The 25,297-nt window shown below is 34.1% G+C and overlaps 1 protein-coding gene across 2 annotated transcripts in view; it reads left to right on the top strand.

Annotated features, from left to right (window-relative positions):
- Window positions 1-10,765, top strand: part of LOC136033128 (uncharacterized) — a 52,002-nt gene extending 41,237 nt beyond the window's left edge. For both annotated transcript variants that reach the window (XM_065713763.1, XM_065713764.1), the window contains exons 4-5: window positions 6,265-6,510; window positions 9,728-10,765. In XM_065713763.1, the coding sequence (XP_065569835.1) occupies window positions 6,265-6,510; window positions 9,728-10,171 (690 nt within the window). In that variant the 3' untranslated portion in view covers window positions 10,172-10,765. The remainder of the gene's footprint in view (window positions 1-6,264; window positions 6,511-9,727) is intronic.
- Window positions 10,766-25,297: the final 14,532 nt, after the last annotated feature.

The following is a 25,297-nucleotide window of genomic DNA, read 5'->3' on the forward strand; positions in this document are numbered from 1 at the left end:
ATTGTGGGGCAGCTCACACCTTCACGAGAAAAAATAAGAAGGTAGGATTTTTTTACATTTAAAGTTAGTTGATTTATGTCAAACCAAAAGAGTATTTTCTCAGTCATTGCTTGAAGATTTAGAATAAGAGATGATTCATCCGGAGCTGCAGCACCTAAAGTAGTGTCATCTGCAAATGCTATTAATTCTTCTTGACTATTAGGTGTGAACACCAACGTACTCTGAGAGTAAGAATTGTGACACAATCCACAGCAAACAATGTTAATTGGGGTGTTAAAAAGTCGGTAGAGATCGTTCACATATGTGAGGAAGAGGAAAAAAAAGAAAAAAAAAGGAAGACAGAAGGAGAAAAGGAAGACTGTCTTCCTATAAGATGGCCCTTGGATATAGGTCCGAAATATTCTCTGAATTGATTTCTTCTGTCTTGAAAAGATTTTCCCTATTGTTCCTATTTTGTGTTTGTTTGTTGTGGAAAGGCAGTGTGGTCTTCGTCGCTATTTTCGAAAAGGGAAACAATTGACACTGGAATGTAGATCTATTATTTACAACAAGTTTTAAAAGCAGATTGTGTCGGGTTCTATTAGATTTACGCTAATAACCTGTTTTTATATTTTAGATCATTTTCTTCTATCCGATAAAAAACCTTGTTTGTTTTGAGAAACTTCTAAAAAATATACTTTTTACAAGCTCTCTAAGTTATTTATTCACATTTTTTATTTTTACTTTGCGTTTTTGGAAGTTTGGTTCGCACTTTATTATTTATATTCCTTAGGTAAATTTACTATATTTGATTTCTACGTATATATCTTGATATATTAATTTAAAAAGTAAATTAGCAATTGCCAGTAATCTGTACCAATTTCTTACTTCATAATTACTGTTGTAATGTTTTACAGATTAACACTTTTGTCCTAAGTGCAAAATGAAAGTCAACCTAGACTGCCCCCCCCCATGATTCCTAAATTTTTTTTTCAAAATTTTGTATTTTTTTTCACCTGAAGGAAGCTTAAAAGACCCTTAACTTGGTATCTCTTATCGGGCGTCCTCTAAGCATATTTTATACTAATGAAAAATATAGTCTGAAAAAAATATGGCCTTATATACAATGTACGACGTAATCGCAGCGCTATCATGTATTTTTTTTTTTTTTTTTTTGCTTTTTTATAAATGAATATGAACGTAATATCAGTCACATGAACAATGCTTTTTTTCAAAATTAAGCCTCTAAAGTATTATCAGCTTAAGGGTGCACGTCCTCCCCATGACCCACTAAAATATTGTCATGCCCCACCGGAGGGGCCTGCGCCTCACGTTGGAAATCAAGGGTCTAGACTCACGCTAACTAACCAGTTTATAGTTTTTATTTCAATTTTGATCACAATCTTGAATTTTTCTTCCACATAATAATAATAATCGCTTGTTGTAAAACTGAATCCAAATGTTAGTAATAATAAAAATCAACGTAATAAAAAAAAAATCTCAATGAAAATATAGCGCTTCATTTGCCTTGAAGCGCCTTTAAACTCCAAATTAAAATTGCAATCAATTGCGGTGGATCGTAAAAGTAAATTTAGTTCCTGTCACGACCTAGGTGTGAACTTGACCTTGCTCATATTTATGTAACTGTGTGAATAATCATCAACAAATCCCAAATTATTAGCAATTTTTATACCTTTGTGGTTTCACAAAAGAGTGCGTTAAACCACAAAAATTTACAAAGTTAGTGGTAATTGCAAAATCAGAGGAAGATCAATATTTATACCTACATTTTATTCGCAAGATTCCCTACGAAAGTTATCTTTAGATCACGGCCCAGTCTGGCCCGTGATTAACTTAGGTTTCTTTGTGGAAATCTGCACAAACTTAAACTTCACCCATGCCAGGAGGCGGTTAATGGATAAGTCCCACTCACTTGGATCCACAACTTGTCGAATTTTATATGTATTGTAAGTAATACATATATTTTATATTTTATTGTAAGTAATATATTTTATATTTTATTGTAAGTAAGGAGCGACCCGGCTAAACAGTAACCGGAACTTTAAAACGGAATTTTAATAACAATAGATACATAAAAAGAATCAGATTTTTATGTTGAATTCAAATATATAAATTTCATCAAGTTTAGTCTTACCCATCAAAAGCTATCTGTCTGAGAATATTTTCCTTATTTTCGAAGAGAGAGAAAAACACCCCCTAAAGGTAGTATAGTCTTAATGCAAAATCACATGTCAGATTCAGCGTATCAGAGAACCCTAATGTAAAGGTTTCAAGCTCCTATCTGCAAAAATTTGAATTTTTTTTGCCAGATGAAAGATTTTGTTTATTTGTTGTTGTTTTTTTTTTCAAGGGTGATCATATCGACCCAGTAATCATAAAGCATTAAGAGATGGCTCATTCAACTAAAAATTAAAATTTATAGTGCTCTTTTTAAGTGACGAAAATTGGAGGGGAACTAGGCTCCCTCCGAAACTCATTTTGCACAAAATCACCTGATCAAAATTTTGAGATAGCCATTTTGTTGAACATAGTCGATAAATCTAAGTACTTTATCTTTGAGGGCGACTTAACCCCCCCCCCCCCCCACAGTACCCGGGGGAAGGTCTGCAAGTTGTGAACTTTGCCCTTTGTTTACACGTAGTATTGGATATTGGGAAGTATACAGATGGTTTCTGGGGGGAGGATATTTTCTATGGGAGGTCGGGGGGAGAAGGTTACGTGAGAGGATCTTCCATTGAGGAATTTTTCAGGGGGGAGGGAATTTTTCATGAGGGGAGTGACGGATTCCACAGCATAAAAAAAAATTATCAGAAATTTAATTTAAAATGTTCCACTGAAAGTAAAGATCAACATTAAAACTTAATGACCAGAAATTATTATTTATAAGAGGTTTAGCCCCCTCGTCAGTTCAGTACCTTGCTCTTTATGCTATTTTTTTTAGTAATTTCATAAGAGCTGTTTAGTCTAATTAAGCCCTTTGTGACTCAATGTGACTCTTCTTGAGGAATTGGAACAAAATTCGAACTTTAGCGCAAAGAGCGAGGTATTGACGAGGGGCGAACCCCCTCATATACATAATGACAATATACGAATATAGAAATTCGTTTCTAAAGTTAAATCGTAAGTTACGCATATTTATTACTAATGAAAATGTTCGTAAACAAAACTAAATGTTCCAGTGCTCTTTTAAAGTAACGAAGCAAATTGGAGGGCAACTAGGCCTTCTCCCCCGCTCCTTTATTCTCAAATTCGTTCCATTAAAATTTTGAGAAAGCCATTCAGCCAAAACAAAGTAAATTGAATATGCAAATGTTGTTTTAATTATTCATATAAGTAGCATGACCATATGCACTCCCATGGTAAATTGAAATACAGTTGAAATATGAGTTTTCTATTTCATTGGAATTTTTGTATGAAAGGTTCATCTCTGATAGAAAACTAACACTTTTGAAACAGAATTACAATAATGAACAAGCGATCTCAAGATAATGCTTTATATGTAAGTAATTTCGAATTCATGATCAATTTCTAATATATACTGCATTACCTTATAATACACCCTTTAAGGAATTTGATGTTGGCTCTCCGCAGAGGAATAATTAAAACAAAATTTGCATATTTTTTTTGGCTAAATGGCTTTCTCATAGTTTTGATCGGACGACTTTATCAAAAAAGAGGTGTTGGAGGAGGCCTAGTTGCCCTCCAGTTTTTGGTTACTTAAAAAGGCAACTAGAACTTTTTATTTTTTACGAACGTTTTATTAGTAATAAATATACGTAACTTACGAATTAACTTACGTAACAAGCTTCCATATTTGTATATTTTTATTACGTTTAGAGGGGGTTTGCCCCCTCGTCAATACCTTGCTTTTTACATTAAAGCTTGAATTTTGTCTCAATTCTTTAAGATTCACCTCTGAATCACAAAGGTCGTACTAAAAATACTTTAGTGTAAAGAACGAGGTATTGTGGAGGAGATGAACCCCCTTTTTTACCTAATAATTTATGTTCTTTTTAAGTTTTAATGCTGCTCTTTACTTCCAGATAAAATCTTTTTTATTTATTTTCTCATTGTTTTTTTTTTAATAATCTTAGAAAATCCTGCAGCCCCTTCAAGGAAATTCTCTTCCCCCATGATAAATTCCTCCATGGAAATATTCTACCACGAAACCCCCTCCCCCATCCAAATCCCCCCGTTCACAAAAAAGCCCCCTGAAAACGTCCGCACACTTCCCAATAACCCTTACTATATGTAAACAATGGTGAAAGTTTGTAACTTGCAGCCCCTTCCCGGGGACTGTGGGGGATTAATTCATCCCGAAAGACATAGTTATTAGGTTTTTCGACTATGCTGAACAAAACTGTTATCTCAAAATTTTGATCCGGTTACTTTGAGAAAAAATGATCGTGGGAGGGGGCCAAGGTGCCCTCCAATTTTTTGTTCACTTAAAAATGGCACTAAAACTTTTAATTTCCGTTAGAATGAGCTCTCTCACAACATTGTAAGATCACTGGATCGATACGATCGCCCCTGGGGAGAAAAAAATAAACACACATCCGTGATCTGTCTTCTGGCAAAAAATCCAAAGTTCAAAATATTTGCAGATAGGAGCTTGAAACTTCTGCATTAGGGTTCTTTGATACGCTGAATTTGATGGTTTTCGAAGATTCAATGACTTTTAGGGGGCGTTTTCCCCTATTTTCTAAAATAAGGCAAATTTATCAGGTTCGTAACTTTTGGTGTACAAGACTAAACTTGATGAAACTTATATATTTAAAATCAGCATAAAAATGCAATTCTTTTGGTGTAACTACTGGTATTGAACTTGCATTTTTACAGTTTTGGTTACTATTGAGCCGGGTCGCTCCTTACTACAGTTTGTTACCACGAGCTGTTTGATTAGTCTTTGTAACACTATCGTAAATTTCCATTTGGCACCAAAAAACACTTTTTGGTGCAATATCTAGAATTAAAAGGTGGAGAAGTGTAAAAGCCTACCATTATATTGTGGAAAATATTTAATTAGAGGTTTACACCTCCCCTTTTTGTGGAATTTCCTTCCAGCCCCTCATAAGGGAAAACTAAAATATACGCTCAAAAAAATCTGCCAAAAGAAAAAAAAATATTCACTCTGGTTTTGGAATCACAACTGTTATTTATGTTTATGTTAACAGTAGGCTAAAAGTTAATTACGAAAATATTTTCCTTTTTAAATATAAGCCACTAAATTCAAACCTTGGTTGGTTAAGTTACTGTACTGAGAAACTTAAATTAAACTCTAGTTGCTTGTCACGAGGATCGCTCTTTGTTTCCAGTGCTTAACCAGCTTTGATCTGCAATTAAATACACATGTTTTTTGTTTGGCCTAAGTTTGGCCTCCTGTTAGGCTTAAGACTTGCATGCGTATTATTGTGTCTGAATTCAAGTATACAATTAGCTTGCATCATAAATAAAGTGATTATAAACTGTTTATCAGACTTTTGCTTCATTCTGAAGGTTAGAGAATCATAATTTTGTTTGAGCTCTGTTTATTATGTTTTGTAAGTGTAGCAAAAATCTGGCTTTCAAAGGTTACTTTTGTAAGTTCAAAACGCTTTACCCTTTTCAGTTTAACCCTTACAGTGGTATGTAAAAACTACAACAAAGGTTTTTTCAAGCTTCTGGAATCCACAAAAATTATTTTTGACGAAGCTCTAAATTTTAAATAATTTTGCAACCAACAAAACGTGAGACAAAAAAAAGAAGAAATCTAAGGATCTTGGGAACCTTTAAAACGAAGAAATAAAAAAGAAACCGGAACGGGAAAAATATCAGAATGTCTTCATTTCAAACTGAAGTTGTCTATAGTGGACAAAATCATTAAATTTAAAGAATTATAATATGTTAAAATAAATTCTAAAAATAATGAGCCTAACTTTTAAATTTGGGCAAAAACTGAGAAAGAGTTCCTTCCCATACTCAATTGTATTTATTTATTTTAAAAATATATTTCTGCTCGATTTGGATTTCAAATTAGGACTGTTGTAAACTGAAATTCCAGCTTCGCATGTCAAGTTCGTCCTTTTCTGAGTCAGATTATTCTTATTAATCTTTATATTAACACATACTAAGATTACTCTGCTCTGTTGTTCATATGAATTTATATATATTGCAATGAATAATGCATGCCTCTCATCATATGGGGTTTTCGAATAACTACTATTTTTATAAAATAACATAACTATACTGTATAATATACATATAGCAATTCGTCTGAAATTTCAGATACGCGACTTCAAATTCATGTGTCCCAATGACACTGTATTTGATCAGGAGAACTTCATTTGTGCCAATTGGTTTGATGTTGACTGCAGTCTCTCAGTTAAATGGTATCCTAAGCTGAAAAGTTCATTGGCCTCAAATAGTATAGGTGGCCTCACTGAATCACCGTATGAAAACCAAAGAAGGGCTCAACAAAAGCAGAAGCAACAGTTACAGGAAATTTATGATGAACAATCAGGAAGGCTGAAGGTATGAAGCAGCAAATAAAATCGGTGTCCAAAACAAAATGTAGTAAAATACTGATGAACCATGTATAAGTCGTTTGAGAAAAGAAGCAGCAGGAAAAAATAAAAAAATTAAGAATAGTAGTTTCAGAGAATGCGTGGGCAGTATAATGACTAAAGCATGCGAATCGAATTGTGTTTTGCTCCATCCATATAAGAATGAAGGAAGGTTGAAAATCTAACCTCCACCCCACCCCCCCACACACACATATATATATATATATGTATGTATACATACATACATATATATATATATATATATATATATATATATATATATATATATATATATATATATATATATATATATGCTTGGCCCCTATAGGAGAATAAGTGTACTATTCTGGGGGAGAGAGGGGGGACTGCAGAAGCAGCAAGTTTTTATGTCCGAATTTCTTGATATTTCCTGGATAGGGTCCTATCGACAAACCTAGGAGGGGGAGGGGACAACTAAAGAAGGTTGTATGTGCAAGTTCAAGATACAGAGAGGGTCTCGTGGGGAGCATTTGGGTTTATGGTCTCTCGTTACGTTATAGAATTGCAATCGTTCAAAAGAAATACCTCTTTACTAAATTTTGTGTCAACTACTCGTTGATACGTTACACTTGCCTTGAATTTAGGCATATATTGCACGATATAACGCTTCAGTGGTCTATTTATTTTTGATTTTATTTCCCTGAATATTAAAACCTAAGATTTTAATGGACAATTTGGAATACGTATACAATTTTGAAGTTTGTTTCAAATATCGAAAATTGTTACTGCACGGTTCTAAATTTTGCAGTTAGTCTTTGTTTCTTTGCTTCTTCTCAGATGGCTATCGGTTGGAATATTTTATAATTTTTACCATTACTTGCAGTCATTGTTTACTTTATTTATTTGTATTTATTTTATAGTAGAGAATCCCAAATTAACTCCATATGTCAAAACTAAAAACAGGTTAAATTTATGTTTAAATTCGGTCTTTTCTTACGAGAAATTAGTATTCAAAGTGTAGGTCAAAATTTTCAAGGTTTATCAGATGAAAGCTCTTATAAAAAAAGTGACAGTAGTTTGGCTTGAGCTCACGTAGAAACCCAAATCCTCACATCTTTAGGTTTAATGTTTTGTTATTTGAAACGTAGAAACCCAAATCCTTAAATCTTGAGATTTAACGTTTTGTTATTGGAAACGTAGAAATCCAAATAGTTAAATCTTGAAACTTAAAAGAATCGTTTTGTGAAACGTTGAAATTCAGATTCTTAAATCTTGAAACTTAAGGTTTCGCTTTGTGAAGAGTTGACACCCAAATCCTTATACATATATATATATATATATATATATATATATATATATATATATATATATATATATATATATATATATATATATATATATATATATATATATATATATATATATATATATATATATATATATATATATATATATATATATATATACTTATGGTGTAATTCTAACTAAAGTGTTAATTTCCGATTTGCGAGCGCGTCCCAGGTACGATAAAAAGTTAATAATAAGAATTAAAGTTTTTGTTCCATGTGAGAACGAATTAAAGGCTGGAATAATTCAAATTTAACTTCGAATTGTATTTTGTATTAATTTTTTGAGACTACAGTCAACTAGCACCTTTAGTACATTAACTTCTGCACAATCATCATCAGATTAGAGAAATTGGAGGCAAATGACCGAACCTGCGAGAGTTAACGAGTATTAAGGCGTTAATACTCATATTTCTTATAGTTTTACTCATTACTCGCGAAATTTATTCATTTTCTATCGATCATTATATTGCTTATCAAGGTATTAGTTAATGAAACCTTTCCTGGTTCGTTGTTAATCCGTGTTGAGTTTGAGATTAATAGGAATTAAATTGCAATTTCCACCGGGAAGACACTCAGTATTTCTAGCTTGAAGATCTATATCATTTTCTAAAGCTGTTTTAGTATGCTACAAAGAATATGGATGACTTACAAAGTAGAAACTGGCACTAGTATCGACAGAAAAAAAAACTGTCAACACCATCTACCACGTGGTGACACTAGACATTTTTCAGACTCTGTAATAATTTTTCTGTCTGGAACAGATATATAATACTTAATACTACCATACTTTTACCAATTATACTGATTGAATTACCTATTCTTATTATTACACTGAAAAATACCAAGTGTCGCCAAACGCTAGATGGCGTTGATACTGGCGTTTACTAGCACCAGTTTCCACTCTTATTAGCTACCCATACTCTTTAATGCTTACAAAAGATCAAGCAAATGTGTTAGTTTAGCATCCTTTGTTAATACCTTCGGGTTTGAAAATACTTAAGATGTGCGTATTATCATTCAATTGCTTAGAGCAATTAGAGAGATATTTATTTGTTGTCAGTAATTCAACGTTAGTAATTTCATAGATATTCATAAATAATGTAATATTTAAAAGATATTAACCATGAAAAGATCAGAATCCGAAGTTTGGTAACGAGTTTACTAAAAGATCTAAGCTAAGTATGGAAGTCGATCATAAAATTGTCTTGTAGATAAATCTTTCATAAAGTTTAGCCACTATTGTGCTAATAATTTTTACTGGTTTAAAAAAAATAATGTATTTTCAAGGCTTTAAGAATTTTTTTTTTTTAAACTTGTACAGTTTTGCCTCAATGTGAAATTTCGTTGTGTCAACTCTTGAGACCTCCGACCCCCACCTAGAAAAACTCATCTAATTTCACCTTTAGGGTTGCTCATGTGTGCCAATATATCTAATAATTAGTTCTTATCAACCTTCACCACGCTAAAAGTTGCAACTTTGTTTATTTTTGCCCCTTCAACTATGCAGATATTCCATCGAGTTTGTAGTTTGCTAAAATAAAGTCGGAAATTACCATTTTTGTAAAACTATCATCTGCAAGTCCTCGTGACATTTCGACATTTATTTTAAAATTCCAATTTTCTGGAATTTCAAGCGTTAGTATTTTCATTTTTAATCTGTGTCCTAAAAACAAGTTTGCAATGTTCAAGTTTGCAAACTTGAACATTTAAAAGATAATTTTTCGGTGTAGAACTAAGAACTGTTATTTATAAGAACTCTAGTCTAAAAGAATCAATGTGGCATTGGTCAATACTTAACTCGTGTAAGTTTGCCGATTTTTTTTTTTGTGTTTTAACCGATTTTTGTGTGTGTTTCAGGAGCATGAGCTGTTTTTAAAAGAAACACAACGTGCATCCGACGTCCACCAAGAGAAGACCCTTCGAGAGCATGAGCGACAGAATACGGAAACTCTTAAGCAACAGCTTAGGCAGCTTCAAAAGCAGCAGGAATACCTAGAGCAGATCGATCAACGTCCCGTTGGCCGTCGAGTACCATCTGGAAGCAAAGATGTGACTTACGATGACTACTATTCTGACAATTCTTCAACCTTGGAATATGACTATTATTACTATGATTATGACAGTACAAATCGGCCAAGTTTTTATAAGTATGATGAATATGAACCCAATGGCCGAATTGTCGAACCGGTCGAAAATATAAGAGAATTACCAGTGATGGTTTCCATTAGTGCTAAAAAATCAACAACAACAATTAAACCGTCGACACGGTCGAGTAAATCGAAGCCGAAATCAAAACATTGATACCCTGCCATATTAGGATTAGTGTTTTGGTGTTTTATTGCTGATTGTGTTTGAATCATAAACCTGCCTGCAACCCGGTATTTCCTATTCTTACCAGAGGATATTTGGAATGTACCTATTCCAAATTGAAATCGTCACTTTCTTTGAAATTGTGACATAAATATTGACACCAAATTGTTTTTTTCTGCCTTTACCTCAATGATGAATTTAAGAGGTATTCATATAGCGTAGCGCAATATATTTTACGTTTGAATTTGAAATTTATTGGAAATTCGTGAAATCTTAAATTAGATAGTTTGAAAAGGACTAAAATATCTAGCTATTTTTATATATTGTGAGTTATAATGGTGATTAAGCGATTGCTCAAGAACCCGTTTAAAGAGGAATTAAGCCAAATGTTTTGGCCTTTAGTGCCTAAGTTTATCAAGCAGAAGTGATTTTAGGCCAATTATAATTTAAGCGTAAAATCGTTTGAAGGTCATCAACTTTTTTCCTATTCGCAAAAACCAAGAGTGGAAGCTATTCGTGCAAAACATGTTTTATGTGATACATATTGTTATTATTTTTTAAATGCAATTTACAATCGTCAAGGCATTCCGTTTTATGTTTGTTCAGGAATGTTTTAAGAATTACTGACACGTGGATGCATCTGCAATCGCCTCAGAGGACTTAATTCCGAGGTGGCTTTCCGGGAAATGACAAATTTATTTAAAATAGAATAAATTAACAAATTAAATTAAAATTAATAAAGTAGAATGGAATGAATTTAATTGCAAGGGTTTATTCAAAATTTTGGGGACAAAAATAAACTATTTTTCAGTGGGGATGAATGGAAGGAAAGCACAGGATTTGGAACTTCTATGAACTGGTGTAGTTATAGCGGGAACATTTTCAAACAAGGCAAGCCACTTATTTTCGTTTTCTTAGTGTTTAATACATGTAGCTATACCGAGGTTTGAGCCAGGGATGGATTAGAGAATTTCTCCTGGATAAGGTGGGGGGACGGAAAAGGCATTTATTAGGCCACAGTTGTCCAAAGGGGTGGGGGAGGTCTTCGGATCCGCTTTATAGAGGATCACCTGGACTTATATGTGATCAGTAGCGCTGATTCACGAAAATGTAGGGGGGAGGGGCAGTTTATTTTCTTAATGAAGAAAAAACCTGAACACCATTGAGCAAATATACCTAAAACATAATTCTAAAAATAAAAATAGCAATGAAATAGAAACAAAAAGGTATTTTAAAAGTAAATGGAGTGGCCAATTGGGCCTCCTACCCCCCCCCCCCCCCCGTAACTGGCGCGTGTGTATGCGTTTCATTCAGAAGGCCAAGTTTGTTGGCGACTTTAGAAACAATATGATAGAAAGAAAGGAGATTGAAAGGAAAGATTCGAAGTAGTGCAGTCATTTTGTCTCTTTCTTGTACAGAAGTGAAAAAGGAAAACGTTTCCAGGAAAGTTTTTCAGCTTAGAAGAAAGATTTCCGTAAGAGCTAAATCGGACCCAATTTTAAACGAATAAGATACATTAATCTTCTGATCTGCTTGGCCAGTGCAATCTACTTGGCTTGTGGGCTAGTCCAATTCAAACAATAACACTGGTTTCTTTAAAAAATTGGCCTGAAGGGGCCAAAAACTGTTTCTTGTTGAGTATCTTAAAACTAAAACAAAAATTTTATTATATAGAACCAAGGCATTTTTTTGAATAACAACATATGCTGTTGAGAGAGCTCTATAGCCGGGGGTGTTCAACCCTTGGTTTTATTTTTAGAAATTTACTTTCTTCGCGATATTTAGGGAAGGCTTATCATGATTGGGAGTATATGTCTCCATATAAAAAAAAACACATTAATGTTAGCCTGTTACAAAGGATATTTTTTTTAATATTTCGTAATTCAAGATGGTAAAGCTCCCAGGGTAAATGCCGTAGTTGATGAGTTCCAGTAAAATTTTCATATAGGATTCCAATGGAAGTGAATCTAAAAATATGCTCGTAATGGCTATGAAAGTAATTTTTGATGGGGCTCCAGATAGATCCTCAGATAGTGCTGATAGTATGTTTAAATACGCAAAGGTGACAAAACACTGATTAAAATCAAAGGGAAGTAAGTCTGATCTTTACCGGTAGCCAGCTACGGGTTGGGTTTATTTTATTCTGAATTCGTCAATAAGGTGCTGATAGATTCACGGCCAAAAATTTTAAAATCTTATGGCAAATCGAGAGGCTACTTTACAATTCTCTACATCTTCTAAAAGTAATTTTATTACTACTTTTAAAAATTAGAGGTGTCTCCACTAATTAATTTTTTATGAAGCTCTAAAGAATAAAAATGCAAATTTGTTCGGCCTATTCATGTTAAAGCTTTCAATGAAGCCACAATAATTTTTTCATCAAAGAATCTGCTCGTGTCTGCTGTTAATACGCATTTCACTGCTATAGGAAAGTAGCATTGGCTTCAAACCTCGGAGATTGACCTTAACTAAGTGGTTTTGGAACAAGTAGAGTATCAGTGAATCAGGCGTTGGCTTATGGTAGCAAATGTTATAACCAATTAGTGTTATAACCATTTCTGCCTTTTTTTTTACAGGATCAAAAAAAAACACAGGATTTGAAAGGTAGGATTACGGATCTACTCTGGTCCGCCAATCATACACCTTGAATCCTTGTACAATCTGGTTCAAATAAAATGAAGCTTGCCTTCCTTAAAGCTATTAGGCTGTTGCTGGGGGCTGAGGTTTTTGGAGGGGCTACTGTGGCTCTCTAATCATACAGAATGCAGATACATGTAAGATTAAAGTTCAAGCGGTGTTTCAGAGGAAGGCATGTGAGGGGATGCTGGAGCCAACATCAAACCATCAAATGTGACTTTTTTCTATGAGAGTAAACTAAGTCACGACTTTACAATAAACCCCGCACTCTCAAACAAGGAAACAACAAACGTTGGAAGATTAACGATTTTACCTTCGTCATATGGCTTCGTCTTATTGGTAGCAAAGGATAATTGTCTATATTTACAGGTACCCATACTGTTATGAATAGCTCACAGTAGAAGTATGTACCATTAGTGAAATGTTTCTCCAAACAGGACACATTTTGCATGGCGCGTAATTGGGCAATTTGGTGGACCACCAGAGCAATACGTCAGCAGAAATATATTCGTCAGAGCCATTATTTCAGTTACTACTTGGTTTCAAACAGTTCGTGGTAAGGAACTGTAGTAAGGAGCGACCTGGCTCAATAGTAACCAAAACTCTAAAAAATGCTATTTCTATACCCATGGCTATATCAAAAGGATTGTATTTGAATGCTGATTTTAAATATATAGGTTTCATCAAGTTTAGTCGTATCCATCAAAAGTTACGAGTCTGAGAAAATTTGCCTTATTTTAGAAAATAGGGGGAAACAACCCGTAAAAGTCTTAACGAAAATCACACCATCAGATTCAGCGTATCAGAGAACCCTATTGTAGAAGTTTCATGCTCCTACCTACAAAAATGTGGGATTTCGTATTTTTTTTCCAGACGGCAGATCACAGATGCGCGTTTACTTGTTTTTTTGTTTTGTTTTTTTTTCCCAGGGGTGATCGTATCGACCCACTGGTCCTAGAATCTTGCGAGTGGGCTCATTCTAATAGAAATGAAAAGTTCTAGTGCCCTTTTTAAGTGACCAAAAAAATCGGAGGGCACCTAGGCCCCCTCCCACGCTAATTATTTTCCCGAAGCACCGGATCAAAATTCTGAGATAGCCATTTTATTCAGAGTAGTCGAAAAACCTTATAACTATGTCTTTGGGGACGACTTACTCCACCATATTCCCTGTGGGAGGGGCTACAAGTTACAAACTGACCAGTGCTTACATATAGTAATGGTGATTGGGAAGTGTACAATCGTTTTCAAGGGGATTTTGTGGTTAGGGAGGGGTTGAGACGAGGGGAATATGTTGGGGGAACTTTTCATGGAGGAATTTATCACGGGGGAAGAAAATTTCCATGAAGGGAGCGCAGGATTTTCTAGCATTATTTAAAAAAAAAACAATGAAAAAATAAATATGAAAAAGTTTTTTCGACTGAAAGTAAGGAGCAGCATTAAAACTTGAAACGAACAGAAATTATTCCCCATATGAGGGGCTCACCTCCTCATAATACCTCGCTCTTTACGCTAAAGTATTTTTTGTAATTTCAACTATTTATTCTATGGCTTTTGTGATTCAGGGGTCATTCTTAAGAAATCGGGACAACATTTAAGCTTTAGTGTAAAGAGCAAGCTACTGACGAGGGGGTGAACCCCCTTATATACATAATAAAAACATGAGAATACAGAACTTCGTTAGGTAAGCTAATGTTAGCTAATGTATGTTACGTATATCTTTTATTAATAAAAACATTCGTACAAAATCAAAAGTTCTAGTTGCCTTTTTAAGTGACCAAAAAATCGGAGGGCAACTAGGCCTCCTCCCTCTCCTTTTTTGCTCAAAATCATTCGATCAAAACTATGAGAAAGCCATGTAGCCAAAAAAATAAACATGCAAATTTTGTTGGCGTTGATGAGGAGGCAGCCCCTTTTATATACGAAGTAATTTCTGTTCATTTTAAGTTTTAATGTCGATCCTTACTTTCAGTTGAAAAAAACTTGTTTTTTTTTATTTAATTCCATCAGAAACAGTCATTGCGCGTGGCGAAGGCGAGGTCATGAAGCTTGTGTGGTTTTAGGTGCGTGTCCAAAACTTTCAATGGAGATTATAGATCTTTTTGCTACTGTATATTACCTCTACTGTGGAACAGACTGTTGGTTCAGCAGATTGACAGAGTATTTTAGAAGACTTCTTCTGTATAAAATTTCATATAGCTTGTTAAAGCAGTTAAAGCAATCTATGAAGATGGGTGACTGAAAAAAGTTTTTCCAACTAAAGTAAATACAACAACTGTGTTATATGAGGAATGTTGTGACCCCCTCAACTGCCCTCCCTCTAATTTAAAGTTAAGCCACTGCTTAGCTTAAAGAACTTTAAAGTTCAAAAGATATAGCCAGCTGGTAATAACAGATGTCTTATTTACCTTTCAAAATACTTAAACTAAATTTTATTGTTTAAAGCAAATGTAAATAATAAACCCTTCCATTTCACACACGTAACCGCTTCCTTTTGAGTTTCACTGTCGCAGTTTAATTTCATTAAAAAACTTAGTTTCTGTTCATTTCTAACATCATCTCTAATTTTACATAGACATAAGGGTAGCTTCCCATCCCCCAACTACTTCTAGCCTTTACACTAAAGTTTTACTTTTGCATAGAAATATTTAAAAATAAAAATATTTTATTTTATTTTTTAAGTTTGAATATCAGCGTCATTCCATGTGGCTCTTAATTATCTTTCTCTAAAGTGTTCGATGAGAAGGTCACCATTCACTTCTTTGCTTAACGCTTTATTGAGTTGGTATTAGATTGATCCAACCATTCAATAGAATTTAATATGAAACTTTATTGAGCAATTATAGATTAGCAAATCTTTATCAAACAGTTCGTGGTAACGAACTGTAGTAAGGAGTGACCCGGCTCAATAGTAACCAAAACTCTAAAAGACAGAATTTTGATACCAATAGCTATATCAAAGAATTGCAGATTAATCCTAATTTTAAATGTACAAGTTTCATCTAGTTTAGTCTTACCCATCAAAAGTTACGAGCCTGAGAAAATTTGCCTTATTTTAGAAAATAGGGGGAAACACCCTTTAAAAGTCATAGGATCTTAACAATAATCACACCATCAGATTCAGGGTATCAGAGAACCCTTTTGTAGAAGTTTCAAGCTCCTATCTGCAAAAATGTGGAATTTTGCATTTTTTGCCAGAAGGCAGATCACGGATAAGTGTTTTTTTTTTGTTTTTTTTTCTTCTTTCCAGGGGTGATCGTATCGACCCAGTGGTCCTAGAATGTTGCGAGAGGTCTCATTCTAACGGAAATGAAAATTTCTAGTGCCCTTTTTAAGTCACTAAAAAAATTGGAGGGCACCTAGGCCCCCTCCCACGCTAATTATTTTCCCCAAGTCACCGGATCAAAATTCTGAGATAGTCATTTTATTCATCGTAGTCGAATAACCATATAACTATGTCTTTGGGGACGACTATATCATAGTAGAAAAAAAAGCAACGAATGAGTTATTGAAACGGTTAGTCCTGCAGTGCACTGATTCAAGCTTGTTCTTGTGGTGTGTGTTTGGGTTGACTGCAGTGACAAGGGGTAGTAGGGAACTGTGTTTATCACTCAAAGGCACGGAGTGGCCAACCCTATGCATCAGATGGTACCTGCCTTCTTTAAGGGCTGGGATTTGTAGAGCTGCGAGGCTAGATTTGCAAATGACATACTTGGCTCCTAGGAGATTTTATAGACCTCTTTTGTGCACTGTTTCAATTTTGTCGTGTCAATGTTATGCATTTGTGGTCTCCAAACTGGGCATGCGTTTCAAACAGTTCGTGGTAACGAACTGTAGCAAGGAGCGACCCGGCACAATAGTAACCGAAACTCTAAAAAATGGAATTTTGATACCAATAGTTACATCAAAAGAATCGCATTTAATGCTGATTTCAAATATATAAGTTTTATCAATATCAGTTATACCCATCAAAAGTTTCGAGGCTGAGAAAATTTGCCTCATTTTAGATAATAGGGGGAAACACCCCCTAAAAGTCATACAATATTAAATCACACTACCAGATTGAGCGTATCAGAGAACCGTTTTGTAGAAGTTTCAAGCTCCTATCTACAAAAATGTGGAATTTCGTATTTTTTGCCAGAAGACAGATCACGGATGCGTGTTTATTTGTTTTTTTTTTTTTTGTTTGTTCGTTTTTTCCCAGGGGTGATCGTATCGACTGAGTGGTCCTAGAATGTCGCGAGAGGGCTCATTCTAACGGAAATTAAAAGTTCTAGTGCCCTTTTTAAGTGACCAAAAAATTGGAGGGCACCTAGGCCCCCTCCCACGCTTATTTTTTCCCAAAAGTCATCGGATCAAAATTCTGCGATAGCCATTTTATTCGCCGTAGTCGAAAAACCAAATAACTATGTCTTTAGGGACGACTTACTCCCCCACAGTCCCCGTGGGAGAGGCTGCAAGTTACAAACTTTGACCGGTTACATATAGTAATGGTTACTGGGAAGTGTACAGACATTTTCAGGGGGATTTTTTTGTTTAGGGGGGAGAGTTGGGGGGTACGTGGGAGGATATCTCCATGGAGAAACAGCTCATGGGGGAAGAGAATTTCAATGAAGGGGGCGCAGGATTTTCTAGTATTATTTGAAAAAACAATGAAAAAATAAATATGAAAAGTTTTTTCTACTGAAAGTAAGGAGCAGCATTAAAACTTAAAACGAACAAAAATTATTACGTATATGAGGAGTTTACCTTCTCGTTATATCTCATTCTTTACGCTAAAGTATTTTTAGTAGTTTCAACTATTTATTCTACGGCCTTTGTGATTTAGATGTCATTATTAAGGAATTGGGACAAAATTTAAGCTATTATGTAAAGAGCGAGGTATCGAAGAGGGTTGAGCCCCCTCATATACGCAATAAAAACATACGAATATAGAAGTTCGTTACGTCAGATAATTCGTAAGTTACGTATATTTTTTACCAATGAAAACGTCTGTAAAAAATTAGAAGTTCTAGTTGCTTTTTTAAGTAATCAAAAAAGTGGAGGGCAACCAGGCCTCCTCCCTCCTTCCTTTTTTCTCAAAATCTTCCTAAAATTTTCAAAATTGCAAATAATTAATATGCAAATTTCGTTTGAATTATTTATGTGCGGAGAGCCAAGATCAAAACATGCATTAATTCAAAAACGTCCAGAAATTAAACAAAAAAAAAAAACAAGTTGTTTTAAATGAAAGTGAGGAGCAACATTAAAACTTAAAACGAACAGAAATTACTCCGTATATGAAAGGGGCTTTTCCTCTTCAACGCCCCGCTCTTTACGCTAACGTTTCTTACTGTTTTAAAAATAGAGTTAAGAGAAAGAGTCAAACTTTAGCGTAAAGAGCGAGGCGTTGAGGAGGAAAAGCCCCTTTCATATACGAAGTAATTTCTGTTCGTTTTAGGTTTTAATGTTGCTCCTTGCTTTCATTTAAAACAACTTGTTTTTTTTTTAATTAATTCAAGAAAAGGGCGTACATAAGACGTGCACAGACCACCTTTCCAATTGGTAGAACCGATACGAGGGGGGGCCGGAATGGGTTTTGTGCTATAATAATCTGACTTTGCGATAGATTTTGGCCTCATAAAGTTGTGCTATAATAATCTGACTTTACGATAGATTTTGGCCTCATAAAGTTAATATTTTGACTTTCTAAAAATTTGTGAACAGAAAAAGAAGAAACTCGAAGTAAAATGTTTGGGCAATTTATCGTCCACCTTTGTATCCCTTCTACCTTTTCTGTTGTCTTTGTACCCATTCTTTAATCATTTATTTCTTTATTCGATAACAGAACTGAAAACAGAATTTATAATGCCAACTTTACAAATATGACCATCAATAAGAAAGACAAAATAAGTACTATAAAAACTAAAAACAAATCCCTTATATAAAAATAACTGAAAATTCAATGTTTCCTATTAAAGACTTTTTTTAGGGAGTCACTTCTCCTCGCCACTAAAGACCCCAAAGCTGCCTCCAAGGACTGTTGTCTTTAAATGGAATTCTTAAATCTTCTGTATGTAGTTGGCATTTAGTTCGCTCTAAATTTAAGACTTAAATAAAAAAACAAGTTTTTTCAACTGAAAGTAAGGAGCAACATTAAAAATTAAAAAGAACAGATATTATTGTGTATATTAGGAGATTTGCCCCCTAGTCAATACCTTGCTCTGTACGCTAAAGTTCGAATTTTGTTCCAATCATTTAAGAGTGACTCCTGAATCACAAAGGCCGTTTAATTAGAATAGGTAGCTCTTTGGAAAGAACTAAAAAACCTTAGTGCAAAGAGCATGGTATTGAGTAGGGGGTAATCATATACGTAATGTAATCATATAAGTAAAGGTATCATATACGTAATGATACCTGTTCGTTTTAAGTTTTAATGTTGCTTCTTACTTTCAGTTGAAACAATTTGTTTTCTATATAATCTTTGATAGTTTTTTAAATAATGCTGGGAAATTCGGTGCTCCCTTCATAGAAGTGTCACTTCACGCATTAAAAAAAATCCTCCCACGTAATCCCCTCCCCCAAACCCCAACCATTTCATTTTCCAAAATACCCATAAGTTCATTTTCCCTATAGTTCCAAAGTGAAATTACGTCATCCATGGGGAAAATGAACTTAGGGGTTTTTTAGATCACCTTAATTCATATGATAGGAATTTACCTTAGAAATTTAAATTACTAATAAAATCTCATTCCTAGATGTTCTAATTATTCGTAATTTAGATGAACTCAATTTTACTGTTTACAGAAAACCAACACAAAACAATAGATATGTATATTTTGAATCAAATTACCCCCTACAAGTTAAAAGAGGTGTAATATCTCTCGTCGATCGTGCCCTAAACATTTGTTCTGATTCCTACATCACAGCTGAACTAGACTTTTTCAGGGACATACTTTTTGGAAATGGGTATCCTCTTTCATTTATTAATAATACAATTAACCGTAGAGTGAAAAGACACTCCCATAAAATCAACGACAATTTACCATGTGAGAATTCCGATAAGCCCCAAAACGTAATTTACCTCCCATATATCCCACAAATCACTAGAAATCTTAAAAAAGTATGCACACAAAATAATCTGTATGTTGTATTTACCAATAATTTGAAAATCACAAATCTCCTAAATTCTGGTAAAGATAAGACTCCAGTTACTCGCCAAAGAGGTGTCTATCAAATACCATGCGACTGTGGCAAATTCTATGTAGGGAGAACCCACCAGAATTTCGAGAAACGCCCACAACAACATAAAGATGAAATCACCAAAGCTCTGAATTCTAATATTACTTCTGGTTCTTTTGATTCTGCTTTAAGCAGCCATGTTTTCGAAAATCCTAGCCACAAAGTACTTTTTGAAGAATATGCCATTATTAGCAATTACATAAAAAAAACTAGTTTTTTTAACTGAAAGTAAAGAGCGACATTAAAACTTAAAACGAACAGAAATTACTCCGTATATGAAATGGGTTGTCCCCTCCGCAATCCTTCGCTCTTTACGCTAAAGCTTTTAATTGTCTTAAAAAGCAGAATTGTGGCAAAGAGTCAAACTTTAGCGTAAAGAGCGAAGGATTGCGGAGGGGACAACCCATTTCATATACGGAGTAATTTCTGTTCGTTTTAAGTTTTAATGTCGTTCCTTACTTTCAGTTAAGAAACTAGTTTTTTTTATGTAATTTCTGAACACTTTTGAATTAATGCATGTTTGATTTTGGCTCTCCACACATAAATTATTAAAATGAAATTTGAATATTAATTCCTTTTTTGGCTAAATGGCTTCCTCTTAGTTTTGATCAGACGATTTTGAGAAATAAGGGGTGGGGAAGGAGGCCTAGTTGCCCTGCAATTTTTTGGTTACATAAAAAGGCAACTATAAATTTTAATTTTTAACGAATGTTTTTATTAGTAAAAAAATATACGTAACTTAAGAATTAACTTACGTAACAAACTTTTATATTCTTAAATTTTTATTATGTATATGAGGGGGTTTGTACCCTTGTTAATACCTCGCTCTTTACACTAAATCGTAAGTTTTGTCCCAATTCTTTAAGCATGACCCCTGAATCAGAAAGGCCGTAGAATAAATAGTTGAAATTACTAAAAATACTTTAGCGTAAAGAGCGAGGTATTTTTCTCCTCCTAAATACCTCGCTCTTTATGCTAAAGTATTTTTAGAACCCCTCATATGCGTAATAATCTCTGTTTGTTTTAAGTTTCAATGCTACATCTTACTTTCAATTGAAAAAACGTTTCCATGTTTATTTTTTCATTGTTTTTTTTTATAGTAATTTTAGAAAATCCCATGCCTTTTCATTGAATTTCTGTTCCCCCATGACATATTCTCCAAGGAAAGATCCTCCCACATAGCCCCCTCCCCTCAACCCTACCCCCAAAACCAAAAAATCCCCTGAAAACGTCTGTACACTTTCCAATAACCATTATTATATGCAAACACTGGTCGAAGTTTGTAACTTGCAGCCCCTCCCCCAGGGACTGTGGGGGAGTAAGTCATTCTCAAAGACATAGTTATTATGGTTTTCGACTATGTGGAACAAAATGGCTATCTCAAAATTTTGATCCGTTGACTTTGGAGAAAAAATGAGCGTGGGAGGGGGCCTAGGTGCCCTCCAATTTTTTTGGTCACTTAAAAAGGGCACTAGAACTTTTCATTTCCGTTAGAATGAGCCCTCTTGCGACATTCTAGGACCACTTGGTCGATACGATGACCCCTGGGGAAAAGAAAGAAAAAAAAACAACAAAAAAACAAATAAACACGCACCCGTGATTTGTCTTCTGGCAAAAAATACGAAATTCCACATTTTTGTAGATAGGAGCTTGAAATTTTCGCGATAAGGTTCTCTGATACGCTGAATGCGATGGTGTGATTTTGGTTAAGATTCTATGACTTTTAGGGGGTTTTCCCCCTATTTTCCAAAATAAGGCAAATTTTCTCAGGCTCGTAACTTTTGATGACAAAGACTAAATTTGATGAAACTTATATATTTAAAATCAACATGAAAATCCGATTCTTTTGATTTATATTTTAGCATCAAAATTCCGTTTTTTTCAAAATTCTTCTTGTTTTTAGCATTCGTTTAACATTGTCTCTTTAGGTGATAGTTCGAATGAGAGGTAGACGTGGTCTTGGTATGTGAATTTTTTTAGTCTTTTAAAACTTAAATTTTCTGAATTAATTTCTTAGTAAATTTGGAGATAAAGTATAAAATATTTCTCATTTTTTTTTATTTGGTTTTAAATGAATAACTACGGTGACTTACAATGCCTGGAAATGAACTCGAGGACGCAAATGAGCACAATAGCTTGAATTGAATATACCTTGAGCTCGTGGATTTTTCAAGTCCAAGATACGTGAACTCGAAATGAGCTTGTGACTGATTGAACTGGTTGAAGCTTTTGTTTGAATTTTTCAAAGAAATGCGCTACTTATAGGAAAAAGTTTAGTCAGTTTAATTTGCTACATTCAAAGGAACATCACTTATAAAGTTATACGAAATTGTAAAAAAGAAAATATCGGACAAACAAAAAGAAAAAAAGGAACACAAAGAAAAACAAATACAACTGTAAAAACGGCAGCAAAAGGAAAAAACTGTTTTACCTAGTTTCAAGATCGTCTTTTTTTTCCTACAATCTTTCTTTTCTTGTGGATTTTTCGGCCTGTTTTGGGATTTGTTATGAGTACATTGGGTAGCTGGGTATCATTATAATTAAAGGAAGTAGAGATCTGAAAAGTAGATTAACCAAGGTCCAGGGTGTTTTTTCACAGTTGAAACGTTTGGAAGATTAGGTAGCTAAATAGATCAAACAGTTCGTGGTAACGAACTGTAGTAAGGAGCGATCTGGCTCAATAGCAACCAAAACTCTAAAAACGAAATTTTTACACCAATACTTACTTCAAAAGAATCACATTTTCATGCTGATTTTAAATATATAAGTTTAATTAAGTTTGGACTTACCCATCAAAAGTTACGAGCCTGCGAAAATTTGCCTTATTTTAGAAAATAGGAGAGAACATCCCCTAAAAGTCATAGAATCTTAACGAAAATCCCACCATCAGATTCAGCGTATCAGAAAACCCTATTGTGGAAGTTTCAAGCTCCTATCTACAAAAATGTGGAATTTTGTATTTTTTGGCAGAAAATTTGTATTTTTTGTATTTTTTGTAAGTGTACAGACGTTTTCAGGGGGAAATTTTTGGTTGGGGGGGGTTGAAAAGAGGGGGATATGTCTGGGGAACTTTCCCTGAAGGAATTTTTCATGGGGAAAGACAATTTCCATGAAGGGAGCGCAGGATTTTCTAGCATTATTTAAAAATAAAAAAACAACGAAAAAATAAATATGAAAAGTCTTTTTCTACTGAAAGTGAGGAGCAGCATTAAAATTTCAAACGAGCAGAAATTATTGCGCATAAGAGGGGTTTACCTTCTCGTAATACCTCGCTCTTCACGCTAAAGCATTTTTAGTAATTTCAACTATTTATTCTACGGCCTTTGTTATTTAAGGGTCATTCTTAAGGAATTGGGACATAATTTAAGCTTTAGTGTAAAGAGCGAGGTATCGACGAGGGGTGAACTCCCTCATATACGCAATAAAACATACGAATATAGAAGTTTGTTACGTAAGTTAATTCGTAAATTACGTATATTTTTTACTAATGAAAATGTTCGTAAAAAAATTAAAAGCTCTAGTTGCCTTTTTAAGTAATCAAAAAATTGGAGGGCAACTAGGCTTCCTCCCTCTCTCCTTTTTTTCTCAAAATCTTCCGATTAAAACTATGAGAAAGCCATTTAGCCAAAAAAAATTAATGTACAAATTTCGTTTTAATTATTTATGTGTGGAGAGCCAAGATCAAAACATGCATTAATTAAGAAACGTCCAGAAATTAAACAAAAAAACAAGTTTTTTAAATGAAAGTAAGAAGCGACATTAAAACTTAAAACGAACAGAAATTAATCCGTATATGAAAGGGGCTTTTCCTCCTCAACGGCCCGCTCTTTACGCTAAAGTTTTTTTTACCGTTTTAAGAAGTAGAGTTAAGAGAAAGAGTCAAACTTTAGCGTAAAGAGCGGGGCCTTGAAGAGTAAAAGCCCCTTTCTTAAACGGACTAATTTCTGTTCGTTTTAAGTTTTAATGTCGCTTCTTACTTTCATTTAAAAAACTCGTTTTTTTATTTAATTAGGTAAAGGAGTTCAGCTCTATATCATCGAGCAGTAATGGGATAGAAAACTCGTTTGTTTTATATTTAAATGTCTCTAAAGAGACTTGAACATTTTTTCCTGATATGTTCTCGTATTTTAAATTATCAGCTTGTTTAAAAATAAAACTCAATTGCTCACTAATATCTCATGGCTCATTGAATTGTTATGTTAGATTTGATCGAATGCCTGAACTTTCATATAAAGCCGAAGTAGCAGTGCATTGAGCTGTAAAATAAATGATGGCCTTCCAATCGAACGAGCAAAATTAAATGTCAATTTCATCTTCACAAAACTAACCTATGACTTATCTTAAGAGTGATTGTGCTTTTCACGTTAAAAACGTAGGTTTACCATAGCGCAGAAATAATTTTCCAATTCGTGATATTCATTGTTTTTGTTTTTAAGACCCACAAGGGACCTAGAACTATATCTCTCCGTCGGTGAAAAGCCAGCCATTAGATCTAGATTAAATGACATTCAGTTGGTAACGTTCAGTCGGTGGGTTTAGTCTGAAAAACAAATTTTATAACATTGAACTCAGTTTTAAGGGAGTACTTAATAACTGCTTACTCATATGAACAATAGTATGTTTGAAGTAGGTATGTTACCTCCACGCAAGTTATGTATGGGGGATTGTATGTTTTATTTGTATATGAGTGTTATTTTGTATGGATACTGAGTATGTTAGTGTGCAGCCGAAGATTAAAAAATAGAATTAAATGATGGTAGTTGTCGGGTCAGAGTTAGGCAGTTTTAGCTAATAACTAATATTAGCCATGAAAACTTCAGGTCGTTTTAGTTCCTGTACAGTTTTATGCTACGATTATATATTAACTGAAGATAAGGAACAACGTTAAAACATAAAAACTTATAGAAATTACTCCGTATATAAAGGGGACTGTTCCCTCTTCAAAACTCTTCTCTTTATGCCCAAGTTTTTTTTATGCTTTCCAAGGATTCTGATTCTAATTAAGCAACCATTGTATTTCCGGCGTAGTCAAACAGTTCGTGGTAACAAACTGTAGTAAGGAGCGACCCGGCTCAGTAGTAACCAAAACTCTAAAAAATGGAATTTTAATACCAATAATTACATCAACAGAATCGCATTTTAATGCTGATTTTAAATATATAAGTTTCATCAAGATCAGATATGCCTGTCAAAAGTTACAAGCCTGAGAAAATTTGCCTCGTTTAGAAAATAGGAGGAAATACCCCCTAAAAGTCATACAAT

Source organism: Artemia franciscana, chromosome 11 (genome assembly GCF_032884065.1).
Source record: "Artemia franciscana chromosome 11, ASM3288406v1, whole genome shotgun sequence".
Classification (NCBI taxonomy): domain Eukaryota; kingdom Metazoa; phylum Arthropoda; class Branchiopoda; order Anostraca; family Artemiidae; genus Artemia; species Artemia franciscana.